The 22,361-nt window shown below is 31.3% G+C and overlaps 1 protein-coding gene across 1 annotated transcript in view; it reads right to left on the bottom strand.

The window, feature by feature from the left end:
* Positions 1-22,361, bottom strand: part of Cow (Proteoglycan Cow) — a 152,204-nt gene that overhangs the window by 69,644 nt on the left and 60,199 nt on the right. Inside the window, exon 2 of the mRNA XM_018509899.1 lies at positions 1,266-1,323. Coding sequence (XP_018365401.1) covers positions 1,266-1,323 — 58 coding nt within the window. The remainder of the gene's footprint in view (positions 1-1,265; positions 1,324-22,361) is intronic.

Genomic DNA, 22,361 nt, shown 5'->3' with positions numbered 1-22,361 from the left:
CTACTAGAATTCTTATTTTTACCAGAATAATTATATTAATCAGAATTCTAGTTATCTCAACTAGAATTCTAATAGACGTAACCAGAAAATTCTGATTCATCCATTTTCCACCAGAGTTACTGTTTAATCCAATCAGACTATTTTTCTCAGTGTATCATTACATGTACCAGAAGTATTTGTTCGAAAGAAGAATTACGACTAATCTTTGATATCCATATATATATATATATTTAGATAATTTTTAAAAAAGTCTCTTAACTCTTTCGTATCTCTGGCTTTTCGAGAGAAACGTGTTTTATATGGGGAAGGTTTTATAGGTTTTTGAGGGTACTGATTTCAAATTGAAAAGAAACCATCAACATTTAATTTAAAAATGGTGGATTCAAGATGATGGCCATGGAAAGCTGAAATATCTTATATTTAACATATGACTGTAGATTATTAAGATTCATTCCTGATTACTAATTACGAATCAAAAGTTAAATTCAAAATAGCGGATTTAAAATGACTACGAAAAACTGTAACATCGATGATATATTTAAAATATATTTATTTAAAATATATGATGTGAGCTCTCTCTCTCTCTCTCTCTCTCTCTCTCTCTCTCGAATATTTTTTTCTGCATACAAATTGTAAATCGAATGTAAAAATTTTGAATCAATATAACACATCTCAAAGAGCTATTACAAACAGGGCTCACAGTTTTCAGATGAGCAATATAAATAGTATAAGTGGTAAAAGAAAATGGTCTAACGAGAGAGGATTGCGGTGCTCGACGACAAGAAAAATTGCCGGTAAAATGTATACATATATATAACTATATTTGATTAAAAATAGTGCATTTCAAAGTGTGCGATTCTTTTTACATATAGCTTGAACCTTTCTCTTTAATACAAGGTAGGATAGAAATCGATAAGAATATTTGTTTAAAAATTATAACTTTTTTCATAAATGGAACATATATGTCCTAGAGGTACGAAAGAATCAAATTATTTTATATAAAATATCACGTAAATGGTTTTAAAATATTTGCTCTTATTATTATGTCTACTATTAAATAACTATTATTATTAAATAACATAAAAATAAGAAAAGAAAGTTACTTCCAGCTACAAAAAAATAATTTAAAAATTCTGCAAATTACCTAGTAATATTAAAGACATAGGTACATGAAAACTTAAAAATATTTATATAAGCTTTTAAAAATTGCAAAGCATACATTCAAAACTCATTTAAACAGATATTTTCGACAGCATATTACTTACTATTTGGGTCGTGTATCCAACGTTTCTTGTCTCCAACTTTCATTATGCGGGGATCATCCTGAAAATAAGAAAGTTGACATGTTAGGAAAGATTAATTTTATATTCACTTTATACAGCGAAACCTTATTTTAGGATATAACGGGGCATATAAGCATATAGACTCGTTATATAGACTCGTTGAAGGCCATTATTTTCACATCGTCACGGAATCAAGGGTAAGTGGCGTTTTGCGCCAAAATGCAGTTCGATTGATTCGGTATAAGGAAAGCTGTCGGTACGTATACGTCGTAAGCACGTGAACGGAGAATATGACGAACGATCGCTCGTCACGTGCACGAAATTCAGGGTTGCCTGGTAAAATAAGAACGCGTAATCTGTATTCTCGAAGTTCAGACCGAGGTCAAAGATTAAAAGAGAACGGGGTTCGAAGGGGCATGTTGGGACTAGAAGGGGAACGAGCTTGCGGAGAGAGCTCGCGTGATAGTTCACGTGCCAGTTTGCAATACATACACATACAAAATTTGCAGATAATATCTAAAATACCAATGGGAAAATACATGAAATGTAGGTTGCTGACCACATTTTAAACACCGACCGTAAGTTACTGAAGTTACATAAAATGACGCAGTCAAATCAAAAGAAAAATACATCTATCGAAGTATTAAACGCTTAAATTTTGTAAAATTACGATATTTTCATCAATCGATATTGGCACTGTAAATCGATTGTAGCATCATGCAGCAATCATCAGATGCATCGAATTATTAAAGACTCAGAATAAATAAATAAATATATGTAAGTGTGTATGTATATAAAATTTATATATTTATATAAAACATATGTATATAAAAAATTTATGTATTCATATACATACACAAATTTATAAGAGAAACGCGTATATCTCACAAGATACATTAAATTATATAGGGGAGAGTTGGCTAAGTCGCGTACCGATGGTTAAATCGTACCTAAATTTATTTTCTAAACGAAACATTTTTTTTTAAAGATAACACTGATGTGACGTTGGTAATATGGGTTAAGAACTATCATTTTGTTTTGTCTTCGAGTCGTCTGTTTACGAGTGACATTCAAAATTGATTTTTGTTCGGTGTCTGATCTAAGTTTTGATACAATTTACCTAAGGTGTTATCAGTACAAGGTGAGCAGTACAAATTGAATTATAGTGTCCTTCATAATTACAATTGATATTTAAACTTTTTTCGAGTATAGCATCAAATTAGCAAAATATTTGTAAGTTATGTTGCTATTAATAAATTTGTAAAAATAGAGGGAGTTGGGTAAATCGTACTGGTCTTTATATTGTACCGGTACAATATTCGCAAGTGAGCAATATGTGGAGATTACTATTATGATAAAAAAGAACCTATACAGTGGACTGGATTCAGTGTGTCAGATGCTCTAAGTGGTTGCAAACCTGTAGTGACAATCCTGACATTTGCCAAAATTGTTTAAATAAGCGCTCAAGAAATTTATTATTTATCAACTATCGAGTCTTTCTATTAAATTTCTCTATTGAGTCTTTTTCTATTGAATCTTTTTATTAAATCTTTTCTATTGTGACGGAAAAATCCGTAATTGATTTTATTTCTAAAATTTATTTTGTTAAAATATCTGAGATTTTAATATTCTGAAATGTAGTGCAATGATAGTTTAAATTAATTTAAGTATTGCTTTTTACTTTGTTTTCTTAAATGAGTTTAAAAAACACAGAGTCTAATTTCTGTTTTTATAATAGAAAAGTTTTTATTATACCTACTTAAATATGTACACTCAGTTTGAAATTAAAAATAAATTTATTAATAAATGAGTTCTAAAATTAATTTTGTACATTTTCCCAGTAAACAAACTGACGTTATCTACCGTCATTTTGACGTTAAAGATGTTATTTTAACGTCAAAATGATAATAAGCAATGTCAGCTTGTTTGCTATATTAGAAGTACGATTTAGGAACCAGATGGTACAATTTAACGACCCGGTCTCCACATCGTACTGAAAACTATTTTTTTTTAAATCTAATTTAAACAATAATGTAATATTTATTTTCGCAAAAGTATCGTTTTGTTTTATTGCCAATGAACTAAAGTTTAATATAAGTACAGAAATATTCTGATATCTTCAGTACTTTTGTTTACGATTTTGTTTAAACGTTAGGGGGTACGATATAGGCGACTTCCCCCTACGAGTATTTTGTGTGTTAATTAATTATATGTATGTCACATCCTAAAATTTAAATTATAAATTGTTTAAAAGCACTTTTACAATTTGTTTAAACAAAATATGTATAAGATCAAAATAGAGAAGTACAAGATACATCGTAATTGTATTCTGCACTGTTACTGATATCAAAAGAGCAAAAAGGTGCAACTCAATCTCTTGAGTTAAATAACATTTTGTTAATTTTAACTTCCATATGTGTAAAAATGTAAATCAATCCATTTCTGTAGTTAGTTTCAAACTAAACAATGTCCGTATTAACGTATGCACATAGTAAATAATAACTAAATTTTAATCAAATTTAATATATTTCTTGAGTTAGGTTGTTTAACTTCATTAATTTAGTTAAATTAAGGACATATATATATGTATATATATATATATACATATATATTATAGTGCATAGGAACAATGGTGACTTATAAAAATAGTTAAAAATAACTCTTGGTATTCATAATTTCACATATAAATTTAACAGATTGTAATAAATTCTGTCTATAGTTCTGTTATTTGATACAACACATTTTATTGTAATAAATTTCTTTTCGTCATTATTCATGATATTAATTTATGCATTAATTAACATGCATTTTATAATTTTTCATCATTCTTTTTTTTAATTTAGCGTTCTTATTATTCTTGCATTGCAAACCGTCCAGCGAAACACTGAAATACGTAGTAACTTTATATTTTTATGCTGTTATTGTTATGTATATAGAGAAAAGGCCCCTATTTTATGAGATACCGAGTTCATTTTGAGTAAATGCTAGAAGTCTATTAGGCAGAATTTAAAAAAATAATATGTCATTTTGAAGGGAATTTAATAAACTTTAAGATAACGTTACATAAAATTTAATTCAAATTCCATTTTTTTTTTAAATTAAAGAAATGTAAAAAATGAGCAAATCGCAAAGTTAAAAAATTGTGCTCCTAATATGAGATGCCCGGAAAAATCGATAGTAAAACGCAAAGTATATCAGTATTGCAATTAAAAAATTTTATTTAATGTTTCTAAAATACAAACACAACCAGCGTGCGCGAAAAATGAGCATGCAATAGGTTATACCCAGAACTCGTTTTCAGGGAGTTGGAATCAAGCATCGCAGATATAGACACTCGAAGTTCATTCCGGTTGTCTTGTTTATTATTGTACATATAACATTTATACTTTACCAACGATTTTCACTATAATATAGGAGCATGGGTTATTTCATATTAGGAATACCCTGGGTATCTTATATTACGATTTCCACGCCTTATAATTTTAAGATCATCAAATCTGACTTCTGTAATTAAACAATTCAACATATCCCATATCTTTCTATTAGTACGACCTTACTCTATCACTACATGAAGAATTTGTTGCCAAATATTTATTGATTAAATAATAAACAAGGTTTAAATGATCATCTCAATGAAACTTGAAGACATCCAAATTCTAAAATCTTGTGTTACATCACAGGCATGATCTAATAATGAATTTTCTATTAAATAGTTTTCCATTCAAGAGCAATAAATTCATGGTGGAACCAATAGATAGCGTTTATTAGTTTAGCAGAAACGTCGCTATCTCATATTAGGCGCCTATCTCATGATAGGGGACTTTTCTCTAGATATTAAGTGTTAAACTTAATTCCTGCCGTTTTTCGTCTCTAAAATTGATTTGTTTCGGAGGGAAATACCTTAATCAAAGTATTATTAATAAAGTATTATTAATTAGTAATAAAGTAGAAAATAGAGGAAATTACTTTGATTAAGGCATTCGTTCATCTTCCCTTCGAAACAAATCAATTTTGGAGACGAAAAACGGCAGAAATTAAGTTTAACACCTAATATAAAAGATTATAATATACTGCATTCTTTCTAAGAAACATTTTTCTATTTATATTTTTTATATGTGTCGACAAAGGACTGACCGTAAGAAGAGCACATAGAAAATATATTACGCATTACATAAATATATATTTTAATTTATACCAATTCTTTTAATCCTTTGCGAGGTAGATTAATTTTTTTTAATGCATCTTACATGTAATATACGTACAGTGAATGCAAAAAGTATTCGTACAGAGAAAATATTTTTTTAAAAACTTTATTTTTAAAAAGTAAATATTATCCAACGAGAAATGAATTATCGAATTGATGTCGAATCGATATCGATACGATGATTTCAACACCAATTCGACGTCGATTCGACGTTTAGTTGACGATCTCATTTCTTGCTGAGTAATTAACAATTTATTCATAAAGAGTAAAATAGACGGTATGTTCCTTAAAATTATATTGTTACTTTTGGAACAGACATTTTTCTCAGTGTATTAATTATAGAAAATATATCATCTGAAAAATAAGCGAAAATTAAAAATTCTATTATTAATAATAGATATTATTAATATAATAAATTAAAATTCTATTATTTGGATGCTCAAAAAGTATTCGTATAGTCGAAAAATTTAGCTTCTAAAATCAGGAATACATGCGAAGCTCATTTATTTATGTTAGAACAGAATATATTCATTGTATAAAATTGCTAATTAATGTTTATTTTTTACAAATAACACTTTTTACAGAAAATTTTCTTGTACGAATACTTTTTGCTCTCACTGTATGTACGCATGCAATCTCTCTCTCTCTCTCTCTCTCTCTCTCTCTCTTTCTCGTGTAATTTATATATTTTATAATAAACAAATGAAAAAATGTTCACGATTTAAAATTGCTGCCTTTGAAGGATCAAAGTGGGAGGTAATTTTCAAGATAAATTTTCGACGAGAAACAAATTTTTTTACACGCGTAACAAAGATAAATTATAAAAGTTCGAATCAAACGGATCAAACGAAAATTGCGCATAGGTGCAAAATAGATCGGGCGCAATCACAAAATATTGCTGCTTTCTCTAATTGTACGACGACGTCTATTCTGCGGAATTACCGGAGTGGAACCGTTACAGGAAGTGCGGCGAGCCGCGCTTCGCGAAAATAAATGGCACGTATAACACGCGCCGAACGTTACCCCGAACAAATGGCCGCTGTAAACAGCTGTACGGTTCGCGCGAGGCGTTGGCGACGAGAAATGAAAATACACGCGCGACGACGCGTTATTTCGCAGCCAGTGCAAAAATGATCGCGCGAGATAGGAGAGCCTTTCGCTGGACGACGAGAGGGAGGGAGGGAGGGAGGCGAAGAGTCCGGCAAAAAAGTCCTGCAAAAATAAAAACCGGCGCGGCGGTACGCGTTGTTATGAAATTACGAGCTCTATGAAAAATAAGATTGAGTATCGGGCGGTACTCGTTATGTCGCGTTTTACGGTTGCAATGGGGCGAGAGAGCGAAATCGATGATGTTTCACGGTAATTAAAAAATAATGAAAAAATTTGCGTTCAACAGAGAAAATTAATCAGTTATAACGCTTAGTAAAAGAACTAAAAGCAAGAACCAATCATATTAAAGAATCACTAAGTGCTATATATTGATCAGTTTTCTCTGCTGAACGCAACCATTGATAGGAATGATGGCTGTCACCGGCGACCGCAATGAATAGAGAAAGACGTGGAAGAATTATGTCCGATTTGGGGAAAATCTGACACCAATGTAATTTTTCTGAATTTTCAGCGGCTGTCGAGAAGCCGGTGCGAAGAATCGAGATACGTTTCTCTCAGTCGGCGAACGTACGACCTAACGCCCCACTTTATCCCTGCGGACCACATCTGACAAATAGTCCACTGCTTTAGGAAGCTGTCGTCTGGTCCCTTCACTGCGTTGTTTTATTGGATCTGACGCGAAATGTTTAGCAGAGTGGAATGTGTTAAAAATCGCGATTCAGCACAATTCACACAATTTCGTCGACAATCACCTTCATTTTATTTAAATCGTCGAGTCTTTACCATTTTATAATTTATATTTGCTTTTAATAGTTATAATTGTGTAAACTATAGCATCAAAATATATAAGTTTGATTATATATTATATATATAATCTTTTTCTTATTATATATATTCTAATTATAAGACAGATAAATTAGATAATTTATCTATCTTATTTAAGATACAAGTCAAAAATATAAAATTATATTCAGAGGAAAGAGAAGAGAAAATTGCAGTGTATATTAAAATAAATTATTTATTATAGTAATATTAAACATAAGTTAACTTAGAGGTGATCACAAATTATTTGGTTCAAGTTTTCTACAAGTAATACAGATATTAATTTTGTTACATTGTGTTTTATTCTCCTAAAAATTACTCCTATTTTAATTTGTGTTATTTTTTTCATTATTTTTCTTTAGAAAATATTTAAATTCAACTTATATTTTTTTATTTTTTTAAACTTCATTTTTCTTGATTGAAGGCTGATGTATTTAGAACACAATCGTTGGACCACACAGTACGAATTTCGAAAAATTTCGACTCATGTCGCTTTTTTACGGAAATGCGATATTATATGTATATTTAATATTGTAATGGTAATAAATATGAATATTACATTAAAATCAATCCGATTGTAAGAGATACAAAAAAATATCCCGTTCCAACATGAAAACTTTTCTTTGTCATTTTTTTCGAAAAAAACATGCAAATTATGCAATTTTTATGTCATATTTTAATCTTATAATAAATAACAAATTTATTTTATTCTAACTACGTTAATTTGTTAACAGAATATCATGTCGTCTCACAAATACTTTATTATCTAATTTGAGCTACAATAAAAGGATATTTACTAGATAGAGAATCTACCTAGTAAATAAAACATACACCAGTCCGGTTGCATGGAAACCGGGTGAATTTGCCGACAAATAGGAAAACTGCGGCGAATTCCGGCTTTTACCGTTGTTAAATTTATCGAGTTGCCGGATAAAGCTGAAAAACGGGCGGAAAATGCCGAAAAAAGAGCGCGAGAAAGAGGTGCGACCCGAAAAGTCGTCTTACCGCGGACTGGTCGCGCAGAAAATAGAACTCATAACCTGCACTGTGGGAGAGAATATCGTTGTCGTAAAGAGTTTTATAACGCGTTGAAAGTTTATTAACCCTCGTCTCAAAGGATGTCACCGTAAAACCGTGATCGTTTCTATGGAACCCTAAGATTTATCCAGATTTTTGGAGAAAATAAAGAATATCGCACGCGCGCGCGCTGCACGTGTCATATCAGCTCCATATACGTGCCTCGTACACTATTCATTACAAATATTTATTTATTTATTTAAACAATACGTATGATTAATCGCACTATTTATGAGTCCAATATATCCAATTTATATTTCTATCTATACTGAAATACACATGTATCGATACACGCCACCTTGCTCGTAATTTTCGCTATTTGTGTACTAATAAATTGCTGTAGTAAATACACCGTGTAGTGGGATACAACCTACATATTTATTCTAGAAATGCGACGGGCTTTAACGAACTGTTTTTATACGGGTTGTACCACACTGAATGAGACAGAGATAAATACGCAATGTTGCAACGAGCGAAGAGATTAATGCTATAAAATAACGAGAAATACAAACTATTATTTTTTTGCAATTATAAACGCAACACACAAACATGAAACTCCTCTTAAGCTCCTTATAACGTATGAATATGTTATTAACGTCGAATCTCATAGGCATCCATAAAATTTTTAAGACCTCGGTACCACTTATGCGTCCATTGGACATCATCAGAGACCTCCACTCTTTGCAGATAATATACTATATTATGTGTTGCGCGCGATAAATGATACCGCGATGCACGCAGATACGATACGCGAGCGAAATAAATGTCAGACTCGTATCTAGTTGCAGCTTGCCAAGTGCAATGAGGCTGGCTGCATCAGCTTCCCGCGCACCACGTTCATTAACAAAATGTAGGCGTCTACTGACATTCGCATCTCTCTCACACGGGCGGAACCGGCAACCGCATACATCTGCGCGAATACATAACTGCTCGCTTTGTAATTCTGTTACTCTCCAACCGGAATAATTCGCCACTTTTCCTTGCACATGGCTACATATGAATTATTAGCGGCTACCGAAACGGCCTTTGAAGTTTGCGAGGTTGCTCTTGGACAGCAGCAGCTTAAACCGTGAGACGAACAAAATTAAATCAATTCCAACCAAACGGACTTTTCACCTCGGTGCCATTGTCTCGAGTTCCAGTTAAATCACGATACACATTGTATAGACGTACATATTTTATACAATTATGTAAAATTGAAGACCTGCCTTTGCCTGCCTAACTCATTCGAAGCTACACCACACGGTGAGCTATCAGTTTCCGCCAGAAAATTGCCAATAGCACCGCAATCAATCGCAGTACGATTGTGTACAGCCCATGGCGCATTTGATTGTTCCGGACCAACTAGACATTAATAAATCGCATTTATCGTCTGGCAACATATTGTCGTGTAACATTAAATAATATTCTAGATAAAACCACGTTAAAAACAAAAACTGATGATCATGTGTAATTTAATAAATCAACAAAAAAGTGTTAGTATGTATATAATTTTAGAAATCTTTTAGTTAATAATTTTAAAAAAGAAAAGTGAACAATAAATGATCATTAGATACAGAAAATCAATATATCACTCCTTAAATATACAATTAATTAATATTTAAACATTGTTTCTGTCTTCGTAAACACAAAATAAGTGCTATATTTGTAACTAATTATGTCGACTAATTTATTATTATCAAACTTTGCATCAAATTATTCCACGTAGATTGCACAATTAATTTATACTTGCATTTATTGTTAAATTCACTTTAAAAAATTCAGGACAAAAGTTTTATTTATAATTTCATATACCATGTATTTCAATGTATGTATATGTGTGTATTTTAGAATATTTTAAACACTGAAAAAAATTTCTGGTTAAAAATGGACGAATCAGAAATTTCTCTCTCTCTCTCTCTCTCTCTCTCTCTCTCTCTCTCTCTCTTTCGTTAAATTTATTAGAATTCTAGTTGAGATAACCGGAATTCTGGTTGATACTATATTTCTAGTAAAATCTACTAGAATTCTTATTTTTACCAGAATAATTATATTAATCAGAATTCTAGTTATCTTAACTAGAATTCTAATAGACATAACCAGAAAATTCTGATTCTCCATTTTCCACCAGAATTACTGTTTAATCCAACCAGATCATTTTTCTCAGTGTATATATGTATATAATTCTGACATTTGAAACTTTTTGCTATGCAACACATAAAATTATAAATAGAATTCTATTCTGACGTAAATTATAAATCGTTAAAAATGAGTTGTAAGATTTTAAATATAGGTACAACAGAATTAAACATAAATTGTGATACGTCTCAGACTAAAGCAGATGATAAAAATTGCATCAAGTTTCTACGGTATATGAAGAATAGTGTCCCATCATACTGTCTCCAAGGCACACAATTACGTATTTTACTCTATTTTATTTATCTGCGCTTTGTGTTTGTATAAGGAGTAAGATAAATAGAAACTATTCATCGATCGGTCGTGTACTATTCGTCGACATTGCGGGCTCGATTCGCTCAATCGGTGAGTTAATCTGTTTTAAAAATACTGACTCGCAGAAAAGAAGTTGGACGAACTTTTCCATTCCAGCCGCGAATGAATAATTTGGTTTTTTCCTTCATGCGCCTTATATATCGTTTGGCTCAAACTCTTGGAGAAAATGTACGCAAAAGCACTACAATGAGAAAAAGAAAACACTGACGTTCATGAAACTTTAGTAATTAACCGCTCTTATACTCGGTCTTTCTTCCTTTGTGTCGAACTTGTTGTGCACAAAAATTCAATAATCTTTATGGTCTTTGTTTCTAAAGTAATCACTAAAACACATTTAATTTGAATCTTAGGTATCTCTATTGAAAAGACTCTTGAAAAAGAGACTATGATAACTGCGACAAACTCATGCAGCTAGATTAATGAACCTACACAATTGTACACTTTCAATTATAAATATGAAAATTATATTCACAAAGATCTAATTGTTATACTATTACCTTAAAAACCCGCTATTATACGTAAGTTTGATATACAAGGGGATGAGATCGCTGAGCGCTATAAGCCGTGTTTAATTTTAGTGGTCAGCAGAGGTCAGTTTTATAACAAAGAACGTGATGAGTGATTTTAATTTTTAAGCAGTTTATATATATATATTTTTTTTTTATTGATAAATACACGTCGCGTTTAAAATCTTTTTTCATGCTTCTTTCGCTTTGTTAAATTTCGTACCTCTTTCTCTTTCACTGCAATCAAATATTACAACTCTTTATCTTCTAATGTATGATCTTTCTCTTCTCTTTCCTCTTTTTATTCAGCTGGTTCTTAGTATATTTTATTTCATTTTTCGTAAATCTATTGTGTTTGTCCTTAATTAATAATATCTATTCATACTTTGAATTTCTCTGGTTAGGTCTTGTATCAACCGTATCGCTGTCGCCTCGTCAATTGCTAGTACTTGTTTTATTATTATTATTATTATCTTCGTAATTTTATACATCACTTAAATTAATTTGTAAGTGCACGCAATAAAATTATTACTATTATATATCTGTAAGTTATCATTTTTGTAATGAGTAATTATTGCGGTCAATATATAATGAATATGGACTAATAGAGTCCCAAACATTTATGATCATAATATATATGTAAACAAATTTGAATATAATTTTCACAAAAAAGAGCGTAGAGAGAGAGAGAGAGAGAGAGAGGCTCGTATGCTCCTTGTTTGTTTGATTTTGATATTATTTTGTTTTTTTATTCAAATATTTAATTTTCTCTTTATAAATGTAATTATAACAATAAATTATATCATTTCGAGATTGAATTTGATAGTGTACTTATTCTTTCTTTCTTTTTAAGTTAATCATTAAGTTATTTGTGGTTATATGTAACGTCGAGATTATAAATATTTTGTCATTAAAAACGTAAATGTATTAAAATCTTATGTTACATTAATTAAAAGTGCCCTATTTCCTCGTAAAATTTACGTATCAATAGCGATACTGTATGTCACCGAATATCGATAGCGTTCTAAAATTAATGCACTATTGTTATAATAAATTCTAACAATGTAATTATGTTGCTAACATTGACCAGATATCGCTTTCTGATTTGAAATATGAGTTTCTGAATTATGCTATATAGGTATCTTATAAGTATTACTAACTACTCTGATCACGTTTTCACAATCGCACGACGTCGACGTGATAATTTTCAATAAAGCGCTCGTATTATTAGCGGACACGAAGCTTCACACGAGTTTGCCTTACAAGCTGATTGCTCCCGCGAGATAGAAGAAAATCGTTCCTCGTGCCACGCCCATTATCAGTTTCTTTCGATCGGGTGAGCGCGGAAACGCGAATCTCGCTTTCCCATCGCGGCTCGCGTGAATTGCAAAAAGGATGGCAGGGATTTAGGTTAATCGGCTGCGGGTCCTCGACTGCAACGGCCCTCGAGGGCTTTGAAACGCAGCCAAGAGCACGAAATCGCTCATTCGCTCGCTTGCAATCGCGCGGACGCTACGTACGTCCGCGTGGTCGCGGAAATTTCTCTATCCGATTAACGTGACAACCGCTTAAGGCTTTTCAAAGGTTGCGCGAATTTGTTCGCACTGCCAAGCGCGAATCTCCCTGGTTCGTTTCGTTGTGCCGCGCCGCGCCGCGCCGCGCCGCGCTGCGCTACCGGGAATCTCGTCAATTATACGAATCCATAAATATTACTTCTGCGATATCCCAAAATGCAAACTTCGGTAACGGAGATGTTAAAAAATCAACCGAAGCGAAGGAAAAATCGTTCAGAAAAAAATTTCATTCAGACGTTATAGAAAGATAGTTTAACAGCGATAGCTCGATGGAAATTTTATTATAAGAATGATTTGTTTCCGCAAAAAGCAATTATTGCGGCACGTTTTATTCCAAGATTCATGTTAGACGATCTATACGCTCGTGTCAGAATTCAGAACAGAATTCTATTTATAGTTTTATTGCCGATAGCACGAAATCATTTAAAGAATCAGAATATGTACGTATATTAAATATGTATTATAAAACTCGTTTGAGCAAGTCACAATTCTCATTGTATACTAATATATAAGATAAGACATAGCATAAAAAATTAGATAGGATCCATAGAATAGAAATCTGACATTATTTACAATATCTTATATTGTGTATTTTGATTTGTGTCCGATGAAAATAAAAAATTCGTAATTGAAAATAAATTTTATCCATTAGAAATGTTCACATTTAAAAAATATTGGTACTTATTCGAAACATTGTTTGCTTTCATAAATACTTATTGATAAATAATTATTTTACGAGTATTTATATTTATTCAAATAAAATATGAACTAAAAAAGAAAACTCCTAAAAAACAAGTCTTTTTTCTTAACCTTAAATAGTGATCTATAGTAAATATTCAGATACACTTTTGTAGGGTATCATTTATTTTACTGCTTTCATACTAACCTTTCTACCTTTTTAGTTTTACCTTTCTACTTTTTAAATTTGGATATGTGTATATTGTATAATCATATGTATATATACCTATAGTTATACATAATCACATAGTGTACAATACCGGTAATCTGGCTAGCACAACATTTCATTTACTTATACGTAATACATACAAGATCACAAAGACGCTTACTCTACTACTGTAAGGTCATCAGAAACTATCTGTCAGCTTCTGGTGGTATAAGCGTACCTATAGAACGTGTTTTCTTACAATCTTGACTTACTTGTAAGCAAGTTTAATCGCTCAACTGTTAATATAGCCTGTAAAATATTCTGCTTTTGAGCTTGATTAAAGTTTGAGAAACATTTATACCGAGGAGAAAATAAAAGCTATTTTGCTTTTATTAAGGAATATGTATTAAATAATGTAGTTATGGTCAAGTGGGAGTGAATGCGAAATCGAAAATAATCGTATAATCGTATATTCACAAATATATTTATTCAAATTAAATAAAAAGTATTTCCCATAGATACAACCAAAATGTTTTTACTCTCGTATTCATATTCATTCATTTATTTATTTTATAATATTATTCATCGGACACACTAATTTTGATATATGTATTTTAATATGTGTATAATATATAATATTAATATATAATAATTTTACACATACGTATATGAAATTATATTTTGATTTTTCAATCGCTTCCGCAAATAAAATTATAAATAAAATATTATTTCGGATTTGAGCATACATTACATTATAGATCGTATAAAGTGAGTTTAATTATGATGTAATTCAAAATATTTAAAATACATAGGTACATATAATGTCTATTATATATTAGGTAGATACTACTCTAAAAGATTTTAAGGGGTGATTCCTCACACAAATTCAAGACGAAAACTTCGTATGACCATATGTCCGAAACGACTTAGTTTCAAAGATATGGAGTATCAAAGTTGAAGGAAAAATTTCGTATTTTCCAAAAAAATTTCAAAAACCACTAAAGTTATTTTGATGAAACTTTGTAGTTTAAAGTTTCGTCACTAACTCGAATGGATTTCGAAATTTTTGAAACGAAATTTTTTCTTCAACTTTGACATCCTGTGAAACTAACAATAAACCGTTCCGGACATATACAATCATACAAAGTTTTCGTCTTGAATCTGTATTAGAAATCATCCCTTAAAATCTATCAGAGTACTTAATATCCATGCTGTATACATTTTACAATTCAAAATACATTTAAAATACATTTAAAATTATAAATACAATTGTCCCTACGCGAATTATAGATCGCCTAAATTTAATTATATAAAAATTACATTAATGCGTACATTTCACTTTAATGCGTACATTTCACAAAATACTGTGTCCTTATTAAATCCGAACAAGAAATCTTGAAAACAATAAATGTTCCTCTTAAAGACATGTTGAGAAAGAACGGATTAAATTTGAGATTTAGGATAAGACAAGATTTAATCAACGAATACAAGGAATAGGATGAAAATAAATAAATGAAATAAATACTGCAAGGTGTAAAGGCTTTGCGTGTACCCTCTAAAGATAAGTTCACACGAGGATTCATGTAAAGATTAGCACTATTGCAGTGATATCACAGTCCTTAGCTTATAGTAATCTTATTCGACTGTTGGTGTAAACTTAACGTGCAATAGTATTGTTATATTATAGTACAGAAACTTGCAAGCTCCAAACTCCAGCGATATGACCACGCCATGTTGGAGCGAAGTAGCAGTCAACTAGGAAATATCATTTGAATATTTTCATTTAATAAACCAAGATATTTCGGCAGAGAATGCTCCTTTTAGTAGAGAAATATGTCGGATGGAAATTTGAGTGCGAGATAAATGTCACATATTACATTCGAGAAAGAAACTTGGTATACTTATTATAATGACAATAATCTTTTATGTAAATGATACACATAAAATGCAGATGTTAAAAATTTGACGATTATTAAACAGCGTAATATAAAAATACTAAATCGAATGTAAAAAGTATTTTGCATGTTACCCATGTTTATAATTATTTTTTACTAAAGAAAATATTTATTTTAATATATAATTAAGATACTAAATATGTGCATGATTAACTGCAGCCAAATGGATATAATACTAAACAATTTCAAAATTTATTCCAAATTGCAAAACATAATTTACATTTACCATCTACTGCTATAAGCAGAGTTTATTATAAAATATTTCTCCGCCGTGTATAACATTTTTTTAAACATACAGTTTTTACATTCTTTCATAAATGAAAGTGCAGCGTTGTCGTTTTATTTATCGTTCCGCTGTTTTTAGCAAAATTGTTCTAGCTACGGGCGTTTTTCATTTACATTGTTGAAGCACGATACCGTTGAAGCACTGAATGTTATTCCGCGACACGCTGACAGATTTGTAATTGCCCTTTACTGAGTCATTACTCGATATTTTTTTCGCTAGTATTTTGTAATTTTTATATTTATAGGCAGATTTTACATTTTTTACTGCAATTCCAACATTTTTATGTTGACAAAATGGACATCACTATGGATGATGAAATGCGCAGCGGAATTAAAATAGCAATTACGATTCGTAATATTAGTTGTCGTATTTTCACGAGATATTCCATCCGCGTTCCATCACCTAAAAATGAAATGAAATTGTATTTCCTCGATTATTGCTAGATACTGTCGCGCCAATTGAGAATGTCGAGAATGTGTTTCGCGAAATGTTTCGCCACATTCCTCAAAATTTGTGGTCCACAGTGATTCTAATACGAATCGTAAATTATTGTAGTCGATATCGCAGCATTGTTTGTTGACGACAGTGCGCGGAGTTTACGAACTCACACCCACGAAAGACGATGATCGTGGCGAAGCCATGAGCAACCGCGCTTAACCGAAATGCTAGGATGAGAGGTCATCGGGGGTGACTCTCTCCGCGGAGACCGAATTGCAACGGAATGTTGCAGGGTCCACTATAAAATGCATTACCTCCGGGACACGTTCGCCGTCGCGCTACGACCGGCTATATTCCTTGCTGGCGAACGTTTCTACATCGCGCGCACGGTCGTCGATCGTAAATCAGCTTATCGATACCACCGAACCGCGTTACTCTTCCCTTCTACCCTCCATCCCTTGTCTCACAACAAACCCCGCCTCTTGTGTCCACTCTCTTTATTCTCTCCGTACGAAAAATCGCGTTGTGTCATTTGGCGCGACAAACCGACGCGTCGCTCGTAAAGCTGCACGATACATGATGTAAATCCACGGTGATTTATATAATTAATGTACGTAACATAGGTATAGCGTATATCATCGTATATAATCTTGTTCTACTGCAAGTTCGTGCAAGTTCTCAGCAATTCGTAAAGGTCCTTTGAGCAACAAAGATATGAATATCGCTCTTATTCATTTCTGTTTCTTGGAAAATTATAAAATTTACATCCACCATTTGTAATTCGCGTCAGAATTCAAGATGGAATTATATGTGCATATACATGAATTTCTTATGCCATGTAATAATAGAAAAATAAAAGATTTATCGGACATGCATACATACGTTGAAATATACGCATACATAAAAATATGTAATATATAAAACGAATGGAATTTTATCACTATTCTGAAATCTGATACAAATTGTAGATCATTGCGCTTTATGTTACGTTCGTCTTTAAATTGAAAGTGGAAACTTAAATATTTTCGTAGTAAATATTGTAACTATTAATATTGCAATACGTACACTTGTTATGTGCAAGTAAATTTGAAATTCTCGCAGTTTTATAACTGTGAGAAATTGAGAATTTTGTAAGTGAAATATTTTCATCAATTATAGAATTTTTTAAAAATATTCTTACAAAAATCCACATAAAAATCTTTTATCTAAATAAATCTTTCAAGATTTATTTTTGGATTGATAAATCGATGTATGTAGACAAAGTAAAATATGTAGAATAAAAATTAAAAATAATTGAGTCCAATTCATAGTAGATAATACTCGTATATAATTCTCAAATATGATCAGTGCATTTCTATCAAATGTGACTTGTTTTATCCTTCAATCATATTTATGTCTAGCAATTTATTCCTGTTTTTAATTATTATGTGAGTTATCATGTATTAATAATACTATATTAATAATACTATACATATAACATTTTAAATTTATATTTTATCATATTTCTACATTAAGGGAATTCTAAAGTCGTCTGTTTTATCGATTAAACGTAATAATTTTTATAGAACGATATCGCATGTAAGTATTATTTTTACAGAGTTGGAAATCCTCCAAAATTAAAATATACTGCACATTAATATATGTGTCTACAGCTTGGAATTTATGCCAAGAACGACAAACATTTTTTTAATTGTGCCTTTTTATCATTTCTTAATTCAAAATGACGTCTAAAGTTGTCAAATCGTGGCAACATCTGCTTGATACAAAAGCTAGCTCTGTAATTTGTATATACTTACGAAATTGAAAACTACAAATTAGTAGATTACATGGAGAAACAACGTCGAGTTCTTGAAATTATAGACTTAGACGTCTAATTAAAACAATATCGTTCTATGAAAATTTACGTATATGTGTGCGTACGACATTGAAAGTAATATATAAAGATGTGTCTTATCGATAAAATACAGCGATTCTATCGGAGTTTGGACTTCACTTTATGATCCCCTTAAATTCAAGCGATTCGTAAATTACCACATAAAACACATGTTGCTTTATTAGAGATTTATTAGTGATATATACATATATATTCTACTCACTATACGATCGTAAATCTGTCATAGATGTCGCGAAAGTAAAATTCTGAAAGAAATGATGACTGACGGGCGTATGAGTGTTCAAGCAGGCCATCGAAATATGGCGTTAGTATTTTCAAAGCCAACTACTTTCTCTCCGTTAACATTTCAAAGAAAAACTTGCCTTTCTCGCATCCTTAAGTCTAGATCCATTTTTAAAGAGTTTCTCTTCCGAGCAAATCCTCAAAGAATAACGAAGAACAGTAAAAACTTTTTTTTCGCATTGTTACACCAGCTCCATCTTCCTGTCGATATTTATCTCAAAATCAACTCATTAAAAAAATTAACACAAGAGATCAATTCTGTTAATTACTTTTCCCAACTCGAGAAAAATCCAACTTTATTCTCCATTATCTTATCTACGGGATTGTAATTGTTGATTATGGAATAAATCTAATTATAGAAAATGGATCTTTAGAAGAATCTTAAAAATAAAACTAATCGACTAATATTATATATCTACCGCTTATAAAGTATCGGCAAAGTTTATTCATAGATAGTATCCTGGTTCAGCGACATGACGAAGCGAATTGACATAAAAATATCCATACTTGCTATTGTAAACACGTACATTTCGATCGCCGCATATTTTACTTTATAGCTTCTTACAACGTGCACGTTTAGGCAATAAAGTATCCTCCATGTGAGTAATATGTGACTCGCAAATTTATTCCACTACGTACAAAGTAAAATTGAGCATGTATTAAAAAACAGATGGAATATATTCCCATACATAAAAGATAAATTCGTCTCATTTGAAACTATGATTAAATTAGCAAAGTAGATGGCAGAAATATTCCTGTTTATTCGTGGATACGTTTGCGATGGAGTAAAAATAAATGACGAAACAAAGGAAAAAAACTAGCACAGTCACAAGTGAGAATAGATTGAGGACAGAGAAAAAAAATCGATGGATGAAAAGTTAATCTACGAGAGACCGAAGAAACTGAGAGTATTTACAATCTCGGGACAAGCAACGAGCGACTCTAAAATTTGCGAATTTAAAAAAAATGAATTGCAACAGATGTGCATCATAAGCCATAGTTCACGCCTAATAATACCGCGCTTTACATGCCACTAGTGGAGAGACCTGTAGCGATATGTAAACGGCTGCATATAATTTTCAACCTACCACGCCTCGAAAGATCATAGTTATTTATAGTTGCGCGATAGAGCTCGCCGCATTGCAAATAAGCCCGCCCCACGCCGAGCGCGACACGACATTGTTGTCGACGTTGGTGCGATTAACCCTTTCTCCCATACTCCAAGAGGCTTCGAAATGATATATTCGTTCCCACCTTCGATCATTGCATTTTTCTCACCGCGCCGCGAAAGTGCGTGACATTATAAGAAAATGGCTATTAGCATAACGCGCGAATCCCACTCGACACTCCGATGGGAACTAACCTTTGCAATTTGCAAGAATAATAGGAACTTTAAGGTTTTTCCAATTCGCGGGGGTGAATCAATCCGATTACCAATTAAGATCGAGACTTAATCTACGGGAGATCTAGGAACCGTTTCTAGTCAGAACGAACCTGCATTTCACTAGGAATGCCCGGAGTGATGGCACCTTCGCGATTTCCTTCTCCCAAAACCAGCGCATTCGAATCACGGAATCACGAAAGAAAGATCGCCCGCCGATAAAGGCGATAAGAGTCGTTTTATCGAAATTATTCCCAGGAGACCGCAAACTTTCGGGAATATCGTACGTCGTGTGAGTTAAATGTACTTCATTCTTTGTTCGTCGCAAAACAGAGAAACGAAAAATTGCAGAGCAGAGGTAACTCTATTTGCGGCATACATTTGCAAAGAAAATACTTTTTACATAACTCATACGGAAATCCTTTGAACAATCTCATTTTGTGATGAACCATATGGCAGTGTTTTTTTGTAAAACTTTAAGTTGTTAATATTACGAAAAAAAATTTACTTCAAAATATGATTTACTTCAAAATTTTAGTTATTTCAAAGAAATTATTGTGATAAAAAACACTATAGAAAATATTCTTTAGTTATTACAGATTAAAGGAATAATGTATATGAAATAAATAAAACACACGTACATAAATCATAAAGTTTATAAAAAATTTTAACATTTGTCGCATATAATGCATTACTATTTTATGTTGTTGTCTACTTTACAGTTAATTATAGAACACAAGAAAAAAGTATACATGAAAGTACATAGATAAAGATTGTATTATTAATAATTATATATATGTATATTTGCATATATACATTCTATATATTAACAGTTTTGTGTATAAAAATTCGCAAGATTATGGAGTTATAGACATATTTAGAATTAACAATGTTCATCAAAGAATAAGACACACAAAATCCATTAAGCAAAATTTCACTATATGTACCAAATTTACTTTACAAATAAAAAATGACGCAACCTATTTCGACATATATAAAACATTTTGTTTGCATTCCAGGTTTAATATAATATTTAAATATCGCTGATAATCGCTGACTAATGACGTGATGTTGACATGCTTCGATATACATATAAAATGCAAATAATCATGTGTAATATATTATATATATTATACAAAATAGAGAAATTAGATAAACATTATAGATATTAATGATGATGAATGAATATTTATTTGCTACAATATTGAACATGTAATATTTGGCTAAATTTGTATAGAGTTAATCGGATTACGTAACGTTCAACACTCTGAGAGAAATATCAAAAAAGAAACTTACATATGTACTTACGTATATATAATCGTATATTTCAAAATAATTAAAAAAAATTGTATTATTTTTAATTATTTCAAATTTGTAGAGTAAATTTGACATATGTATAAATGCATTAATTTTATGTATCAATAAATTTTGTACAAATTTTATAAATACACTGAGAGAAAAGATTTTGTTATAGGAACAAATCAAAGGAAAGCAAATGTGATATTTGTTTAAAAAACAATCAATTTGTTACGATTGCAAATTAATTCGTCAATGTAACAAATAGTCAATAGTATCGCTAGCAAATAGTATAATCAATAGTATCGCTAGCAAATAAGAGGCTCATATATATATATAAAAGTTGTAGACGGTTGCAGGGTCTCAAATCGTAAGAAATTTACTAATTCTAGTCTTCTTCTATATTTGACTGTGCTTGGTCGGTTTCCTACAACTTAAGACTCCACGATCATCTACGAATTCTATGTAAACAATCTAAAGTCTATCCAAAAGATAGGTTAGATTCTATATAGTTTGTTTCTGTTACTAATAATTGGTTGATATAGCAGACTAGCAGCAATCACAACAACATAATTTGTTGTCATATATTTACCGATCACCGGTACTATTAAAGGTACTGGTGGCTTGCTAAATTAACAAAATCCTTTCTTTCATTGTAGGGGAGATCGGGGCCGATTGTCACAGTTTTTGATCATTGATTTTTAGAAAAAAGTGGATGCCTGATCTTGAAATATTATATACGTTACAATATACCTACATCCTTTAGGTATTAAAAAAAATATTACTCTTGAATTCATCATATCATAAAAATAAGTTATTTAATTTTAAATGAAGCTGCGAAAATATGACAATTAACCCCGTGTTCTGGGTTGATTGT

Source organism: Trachymyrmex cornetzi, unplaced genomic scaffold, assembly GCF_001594075.2.
Source record: "Trachymyrmex cornetzi isolate Tcor2-1 unplaced genomic scaffold, Tcor1.1 scaffold320, whole genome shotgun sequence".
Classification (NCBI taxonomy): domain Eukaryota; kingdom Metazoa; phylum Arthropoda; class Insecta; order Hymenoptera; family Formicidae; genus Trachymyrmex; species Trachymyrmex cornetzi.
Note: the sequence above shows the minus strand (reverse complement) of the source record. Positions and strands in the feature narration are given on the sequence as shown.